We start from the raw sequence: 9418 nt of genomic DNA, 5'->3' as shown, positions 1-9418 counted from the left end.
GGACTCACACCTAGGATTACACATGACCTGGCAGCTATTCTATTAAAGATTTTATTAAAGAAATCAGAGGTACATGATATTCCAGAGAGCAAAGGATCTAGGGTTGCAAACAAGCATTTCTTACCAAGAAATATCAAGCATAATATCAAGGGGGAAAATGATCATTCAACAAAATAGAATTATTTCAAGCTTTCATAAGAAGACCAGAACTAAACCAAAAATTTAACCTCCAATATCAAGACCCCAGAGAAGCATGAAGAAGTAAAAAGGGGGGAAAAGAAAATCTAAGGGATTCAATAGAGATTAACTATTTACCCACCTGCAGAGGAAGATGATACCTATAATTCTTAAAAATTGCATCACTAACAGTACAGATAGAACTCATATACATAGACAGAAGATTGGGTACAAGGTGAATTTGAAGGAATGACATAAAAAATTAAGGAAGATGAGAAAGGGAGATGAGAAAAAGAAAGTACAAAGGCTACAGAAAGAAGGGAGAGGTAGAATGGGGTATAAGAATAGGTGAGAAAGACATATTACAGTGGAGGGAAGATGAGAGAGTGGGTAATTGTAATGGCAAACAGAGTGTGTTTTTTTGCTATTTGTTTGTTTGTGTGTGTTAATAAGTTTCCCAGACTCAGTCTTTTTTTTTTTTAATAACTGATGATGACCTTTTTAAATTATACTCACAAATTAACATAGCATGTACAACAGCATCGGATCTTTAGGTAGGTAGATCAAATAGTTGTCCAGAATCCAGTAAAATGGTAGTCACTGACGGTCAGTGTAATCACTGAAGCAAGATCCATAAATATAACTTAGTCCAACTTGATGAAGCCGATGTCCTTCGCATACTGCCGGAAGCACTGGCGGCACATGTTCAGGCCGTACTTGCGTATCAGGCCATGCCGGTTCGAACAGATGCGGCACGACCGAGACCCCTGGCCGAATTTACAAGGATGACTCCAGTACAGCTGCTGGTGACCCATGGCTCCCCTTGCAAAGTCCTGAGACAAAAAGCCAGACTCAGTCTTACATGTCTCTCTGCTGAACCAAGCAGACATGAGCAAGTGGGCCCTAACCAATAAGACACATACATAAGGGGTCTAGCCAATCAGATGTTCAGTAGTTGAGAAAGCAGACATTAAGTGAGCCAGTGTTGAGAGAGTGACATAGAGAAGTAACTCGTGTGGATTGAGAGCAGACCTCTAAGAGCTGGTAGAAGACCTCTGAGAGTGGAAAGGAGACCTCTGATGGCAGAGACTTGCTGAGTGAGCCTCTGAACTTTGAAAGCAGATATATCTGTGGGGCAGAGACCTACCATTGGGAAGAAGGCTTAGCTTAAGCCCCTTTTGAGAGCTGTTAAGGTGAATTGAACTGTTATTACAGAGCCTTCCTAACCTAAACTAATGATATAGTTTGCTTAAAGTTGTTGCTGTGAATGTTACACTTTACTTTATTGAACAATGTTTAGTCCTGAATAGAGTTCATGATACTGTGCAATTACACCCTAAAATTTTTCACAGCATCTTTCTCAGGTGTGCTGCTGTGTTTGGCATTATATATATAATATTACATATGATGAAAATGAAATACTGAATAACACACACAGAAAACAACAAAAAATCCCACTTTGCTTGCCATTACAGTGATGGGCATCACTTGAAACTTACTCTCTTAAGTATTAGCTTTTAGATGGGACAATATACATAATCAGTTGAATATAAAAATCTATCTTATCTGACTGGAAGTAAGGGGGGAAGATTTAGTAAAGGTCTGTGTGGGGAGACCGACATAAAGGGGGTCAGATCTGGGGAAGTGGTAGACAGATGCAACACACTGGTGAGTTGGGAAAGGCTGAAAGGAGAGATTGTGCAAAGAGGAGGAAGAATAGGATGGAGGGAAATACAATGTTAGCAATTATAACTGTGAAAGTGAATGGGATAATCTTTCCCATAAAATGTAAGGGAATAACAGAATGTATCAAAAGCCAGAAGCTTACAGTATGATTCTTACAAGAAATATACCTGAAGCAGAGGGACACACACACAGAACAAAGGTAAGGGGCCGGAGCAGTATCTATTATGTTTAGCTGAAATAAAAAAAAAAAGTAAAGCATGGTAGCAATCCTGATCTTAAACAAAGTTTAACTCTGTCAAAAATAAACCTGATTAAAAGAGATAAGGAAGAAAACTACATCTTGCTAAAAGGTACCAAAAATGACACAACAAAATTAGAAGAGCAAGGAATAGGGGGAGAAGAATTTATGACCAAACAAGAGATAGAGATAATTACAAATTGTAGTATAAATTATTTTTATCATATTAAATTGAAAACCTTTTGTACAAGCAAAACCAATGCAGCCAAGATGAAAAAGACAGCCTAAAGCTGGGAAACAATCTTTAAAGCAAGTGATAAAGATATCATCTCTGAAATATAAAGGAAATTGAGTCAATTTTGTGGGAATTTAAGATTTTCCCCAACAGACAAATCATCAATGAATATGAACAGGCATTTTTCAGATACAGGAATCAAAGATACATATAGGCATATGAAAAGGTGCTCTAAATCACTTTTGAGTAGATTGGCTAACATGACAAAAAGGAACATGATAAATGTTGGAGAGGATGTGGCAAAATGAGACCCTAAAGAATTGTTGGTGGAACTGTGAACTGATATAACCATTCTGTAGATCAGTGTGGAGATATGGCAAAAAGGCAACTAAATTGTGTAGGTCCTTTGATCCAGCAATATTACTACTAGATTTGTATCCCAATGAAATCATAAAAAAGGAACAGGAACAACATGTGCAAAAATATTCATGGCAACTCTTTTCATCATGGCAAAATATTGGAAATTAAGGGGATGCCCATCAGTTGGGGAATGACTCAATAAGTTGTGGAATATAAATGTAATGGAATACTATTTTGCAATAAGAAATGATGAACAGGCAGATTTCAGAAACCCCTGGAAGATTGTACAAACTGATGCAAAGTGAAATGAGCACAACTAGGAAAACATTGTACACAGTATCAGCAACATCATGTGATGATAAACTATCCATGACTCAGCTCTTCTCAGAAACACAATGATCCAAGATAAGTATAAATGACTCATGAAGGAAAATACTATCCATACACAGATTAAAAACAACAAGAACAACAACAAAAACAAAAATAAAAAACAAACAATTGATGAACTTTGAATGCAAATGGAAGCATATTTTTCACTTACTTTATTCTTTCTTGTATACTTTTTTCTTTTGATCTATTTCTTCATCCACAACAAACATGGAAACATGTATTACATGCTAGTACATGTATAAACTATATCAAAATGCTTATAATTTTCCTAAGAAGAGAGGGGATCAAGGAGAGTAAAATTTTGGAATTCAAAACCTTGCAACAATGAATGCTAAAATGTTTTCTCAATGTGTAACTGGAAAAAAAATATGCTATGTAAATAAAAATGGGGAGAAGTCAAGGAAGGCTTCATATCTGATTTTAAATTAAGGTAACTAGGATAATGTTGGAACCATTAAAAATAAAAAATGAGGTAGGCAGAGTAAGTTTTGCAGGAAGATGATTCTTTCAAATAGCAATAATTTTTGTTTTATTTCAAAGATACATTAAAATGATTTATCTAATTTGAGTCTTATAATTAAAAACCATGTCATAAAAGAGAAGCAGAGAAGAAAGTAGAGGGGAGGAGAGACAGAAAGAGGCCCATTATCTTTATAACTACTACCAGATCTAATATTTCTTTATTCTTTTCAATTCCAAAAAAATATGTTTCTAGTTTGGGGAAGGGAATAATTGTGTGTGTGTTTTTAAATGTTGAAATATTTAGGGGAGTTAGTCAAAACTTAATTAAAATGTCTTTATCAGACATTGGGAAGTATGATGCTTTTCTTCATTTATTCCTTTCCTGTAACTTTGAAATCATAACATAGCAATCTGTCATCAACTCCACATGCACCTCTGGCCAACCTGGATAGAAATACTCATTTAGTTGTTATTAACTCTTTATACTTTAATTATTGCCTTAAAAATGCTATCAACTTGTCTAAAGTTAAGATGGCCCTATATTTCAAAGGCATGAGAGAGAGAAAGAGAGATTGCCTGTCAAAACTAATTTTTCTTTGAGTTTTCCTTGATTATATGAAGACTTTCATCCTCCTAAAATAAAGTTCTTAGGATGTTGCTGCCACCTAGAGATATGTATCAGTATTTCTACTTAGACAACATTGATGTGAGGAAGAAACAAAACCACAAGCCAGCATTGTTTTTTCTCAATATTTGCTTCTTATCTGAAGTACGTGCAATAATACCCTACAAGCACCCAAACGACCCCAGATAATTTAGTGCTTTTAGAATAATTTTTACTCTATTTTTAAACATGGACCATGGAATTGTTGGCATACCTTCTGTGGCACTGGGGAGAGGAAGTCTTAGCCTTTTTAAGTTTATAGTGAGAAAACAACATTTTATAGAGAATTCAACTTTAGAGTTGAAAGGGATTGTAAACATTATTGTGTCTAACCACTTCATTTTTCAAATGAGGAAATTGGGGTTGGCTAAATGGCACAGTGAGCACTGGCCCTGGAGTCAGGAGGGCCTGAGTTCAAATTTGGCCTCAGTCACTTAACACAAAACTAGCCATGTTACCTTGGGCAAGTCACTTAACCCAAATTGCCCTACCTTCCTCCCTTCAAAAAGCTAAATAAATAAATCAATAAGTAAAATGAGGAAACCAAACATTTGGGATTAAAACTTAGATCTCCTGATTTCAAATTCAATATTCTTTCCATTTCAAAATGGATATATTTAATTTTAATGTATCCCAAAGAATTTTGGCCTTCCTGAATTCTGGAATGGGAGGCATACGTTATAATTATTATAAATAAATATTAATGAAATTTTATGTTTCTAATTCGGGGAGGGGGATAATTGTTTTTTATATTCTTATTTGGAAATATTCTTATGCATTTATACTTGCTAACATTGAATTTTTTTAATCACTTACCTTCTTGAATTAATATTGTTTAGAAAGAAAGATTTCCATATGTAGAATAAGAATTAGCTTAACAAAATGCCATTCAAATCAAAGACTTTCAAAATCTATCCTGAAAATGAATAGTTTGATATTTACCTAAGCTTCTTAGCCTGGGATTCATACTGGCTTGTCAGTGAAGGTGGTTAAAAAAGGAAAAGACAAAATATCATTCCAAGTCTATTTCCTTCAAGACAGGACAGTATGGAAAGGCAAAGAGGACAGTGGTAGAGTTACAATTTACTAATAGGAATTATTAATTTTATTGGTGGTATTTTAAAACCTGAGTTCACTTGTTGTATGGTCATAATAGTCAATGGAGTCCAAAAGCTCATAGTGTCCTGGAAGATAGAATAAATTGTTTAGAGAAGTAAGCATATTTAAAAAGAAGTTTAGTGGTAAACATTTTATATGTCTAAAAGTCAGGAATCAGAATGCAGATTTATAGTCTAAAATTCTTGAGATCGATTTCTGGGAGCCAAGACGGCAGAAAGAGCAGTAAATTGCTGTAACTTTCCCAGATTCACCTTCAAACAATCTTAAAATAGTGTCCCAGAAGAAATCCTGGAATTTCAGAGCATGCTGAAAGATGAGGTGGGGTTTCCCTTTAGCACAGAAGACTTGGAGGAATGGCAAGAAAAATCCATATCACTCAACTAAAAAGGGAGCACATTCCAGGACAGGAAACATCCCACCAAGCCAGCAGCAAGCTCCACTTTAACAAATTATTAGGAGGTCCTGACCCTCAGCATGCTTGAGCACACAAACATCAATACCAGGATCCCTCATGTGCCTTACATTGCAGGGGACCTAGCGGACTCTAGCTTTGAGAAGTTCCACGTGTTTCAGCACAGGCCAGGTTGGGCAGTGGTCCTCTAGCAGCTAGACCTCCACATGTTTCAGTGTAGGCCAGGGAAAACTGGCACCCTCTAGTGGTCAGGCTTCCACATGCTTCAGTGTTGTCCCAGGGAAATACATAGAAATCCCACCTGACCTCAGAATACTCCACTTAGGATACCGCTTCAGAACCATGTAAGTTGCCTAAAGATTCCTAAAACCTCCAGCTGCCAGCACCTGAGGTCTGTCTCACAAAGTCAGGGAACAGGTCCCTGGCTCTGAGGAGAGGAAGCTGGAAACTCCCCTCTGTGCTCCAGCAGGAGAACTCAACTTTTAAAGGAAGAAAATAGGCAAAAAACAAAACAAACCCATGAGCAAGAAAAAAAAATGAACACTAACCATAAAAAGTTACTATGGTGACAGAGAAGATCAAAGCACAAACTTAGAAAAAGATGACAACCTACATTCAAAACCTCAAGAGGGGATATGAATTGATTTCAAATCCAAAAGAATTTCTTGGAACAGCTCAAAAAGGATTTTAAAAGTCAAATAAGATAGGTAGAAGAAAAATTGAGGGAAAAATGAGAGTTGTGCAAGAGATAGTCAACAGATTTGGAAAGTAAGGATAAAAATTGCCTGAAGAAAACAATTCTTTTAAAAATACAATTGGCCAAATGGGGGAAAAAATACTGATGAAAACAATTCCTTATAAAGAATAATTTCCCAGATGGAAAAGTAAGTACTAAAGTAAACAAAAGACAATAATTACTTCAAAGTTTAGAATTGGGCAAGTATAAGCTAATGACATGATAAAATATGAATAAGAAGTCAAATAAAATGAAATGAATAAAAAACTTAGAAGAAAATGTGAAACTAAAAACAAAAGTCTCATTGGAAAAAAAAAACTGATCTTGGAAATAGATCGGTTAGAGGTAATTTAAGAATGATTGCAATGGGGTGGCCAGGTCGCGCAGTGAGTAAGAGCGCTGGCCCCAGGTCAGGAGACCTGGGATCAGTTCTGGCCTCAGATAGTTGGCACCCACACAAAATAACTGGCCATGTAACCTTGAGCAAGTTACTTAACCCCAATTGCTTAACAAAAAAAAAACAATTATTGGAATACTTGAAAGTCATGAAGGGAAAAAATATATATATATAGAGAGAGAGAGAGTATAAATTAACTAATGTGATGATTAAAAAAACTAATTAAGGAGAGAAAAGGGATGGTGCTGGGAGAAGAAGAAAAGAGGAGGCAGGAAAGGGTAACTTACAACACATAAAGAGGCAGAAAGAACTATTACAGTAGAGAGAAAGAAGGGAGGGAGATGAGCATTGTTTAAACTTTACTCTCATCAGATTTGGCTCAAGGAGGGAAAACATACTCAGTTGGGTATAGAAATATGACCAAGATGTGGTGTATGAATATAGTGGAATACTATTGTGCTATAAGAAATGATGAACAAGCAGACCTTAGAAAAACCTGGAAAGACTGAGATGAACTTATGATGAGTGAAGTGAGAAGAACCAGAATTTTGTACACAGTAACAGTCGCAGTGTTCTAAGACTAATTTTAATAGACTTAGCTCTTCTCAGCAATGCAAAGTCCTTAAACAATTGCAAAATTTCCCACTCATGGTGCAAAATGTTATCCACATGCAGAGAAAGAAATGTGGAATCTGAATGCAGGTTGAAGCATACTATTTGCTCTCTTTTTTGTTGTGTTTTTTTTTTCTTTCTCATAGTTCTACCGTTCATTCTAATTCTTCTATACAACATAACTAATGTGAAAATATGTGAATGGAAGAAAGGACAGATTGAGGGAGGTGGTGGTCAGAAGCAAAACATTGGTGAGGATGGAAAGGGTAAAAGGAGAAAGAAAAGCATAAATAGGGTTAGGGGAGATGGGATGGAGAGAAAGACACAGTTAGTAACCTTAACTGTAAACATGAATGGGATGATCTCTCCCATAAATCCAAAGTGGATAGCAGAATGGATGAAAAACCATAATTTGACAACATACTCTATATAATAAACACATCTGAGGCATAGAGATACACACAGAATAAAGGTAAAAAGATGGAACAGAATATATTATGCTTCAGCTCAAATAAAAAAGCAGGTGTAGCAATCCTGATCTCAGACAAAGCAAAAATAGACCTAATTAAGAGATAAGAAAGGAAACTACATCTTGCTAAAAGATACCATAGACAAAGAATTCATATGTGTGCTAAACATATCTGAACCCAGTAGTATAACTTCCAGTTTCTTTGAGAAATTAAGTGAGTTGAAGGAAGAAAAAGACAGCAAATCTATAACAGTGGTAGCCCTTAAGCTCCCCCTCTCAAAACTAGATAAATTTCACTATAAAATAGAAAAGAAAGAATTTAATGATTTGAAAAGAATTTTTAAAAGTTAAATATGATATACCTTTCAAGAAAACTGAATAAGGATAGAAAGAAATACGCCTTTTACTTAAAGGTCATGGCACCTACACAAAAATTGAACATGTAGTAGGGCACAAGACTTCACAATCCAATTGAGAAAGGCAAAAATATTAATGCATTTTTTCATATAATGATGCAAAATAGGCCATGGAAAGGTAGACTAAAAATTAATTAGAAGATTAGGCGATGCCCATCAATTGGGGAATGGCTGAAAAAGTTGTGGTATATGTATGCAATGGAATACTATTGTTCAATAAGAAATGATGAGCAAGCAGATTTCATTAAAAAAAAAACCTGGATACACTTACCTTAATTGATTCTGAGTGACTTAAGCAGAACAAGGAGAACATTGTACACATAGTACCAACATTGTGCAATGACCAACTTTGATAGATTTAACTCTTCTCCACAATGCAATGAAATAAAACAATTCCAAAAGACTCAAGATGTAAAATTCTGTCTAAATCTAAAGAAAGAACTATAGAGTCTGAATGAAGATCAAAGTATACTATTCTCTTCTATTTTTCCTTTCTTGTGTTTTTCCCTTCTGTCCTTTTTCTTCTTTCATAACATGACTAATGTTGAAATATCTTTAATATGACCATACATGTATAGCATAAATCAGATTTTATGCCATTTTAGGAAGTAGGAGTGGGAGGGGAGAGAAGAGGAAAATTTTAAAACTTAAAATCTTATAAAAGTAAATGTTGAAAACAATTTTTAAAATGATACATTTATGATCTTTAAATATAGAAAGACACATAGATTGTCCCTATTCTGTCTCTTAGGAATTCTCTTTAATCATTCCCTTGATTGTCCTATTTGAAAGTCAAGCTATCTAATCAGCTCTGTTCTTTCCCTCAGAAATTCTTGAAAGTTCTCTATTTCAATATATGTCAACATTTCCCTTTAAGGATTACACTCAGTTTTTTTGGGGGGTGTAGGCTATTCTTGGTTGTAATCCCAGGTATTTTGACTTCTGGAATATCTCCTTTAATTTATTTGCTGGTAAATCTTAGGTGATCCTAACTGTGACTGCACAATATTTGTAAGGTTTACTTCTTCCTGCTTTAAATATTTTC

The 9418-nt window shown here is 35.2% G+C and overlaps 1 protein-coding gene across 1 annotated transcript; it reads right to left on the bottom strand.

The window, feature by feature from the left end:
* Nucleotides 1–762: 762 nt before the first annotated feature.
* On the bottom strand, nucleotides 763–1025 carry LOC138153566 (small ribosomal subunit protein uS14-like). The gene has a single exon (XM_069077778.1). It carries the CDS (start codon nucleotides 990–992, stop codon nucleotides 822–824), a length of 171 nt encoding a protein of 56 aa, XP_068933879.1. The 5' UTR covers nucleotides 993–1025; the 3' UTR covers nucleotides 763–821.
* Between the last annotated feature and the right edge of the window lie 8393 nt (nucleotides 1026–9418).

This window comes from Petaurus breviceps, unplaced genomic scaffold (genome assembly GCF_028583685.1).
Source record: "Petaurus breviceps papuanus isolate PSGF00001 unplaced genomic scaffold, PetGlider_PUasm1.0 151, whole genome shotgun sequence".
Taxonomy (NCBI): Eukaryota; Metazoa; Chordata; class Mammalia; order Diprotodontia; family Petauridae; genus Petaurus; species Petaurus breviceps.
This window is presented reverse-complemented; position numbering and strand designations above follow the sequence as displayed.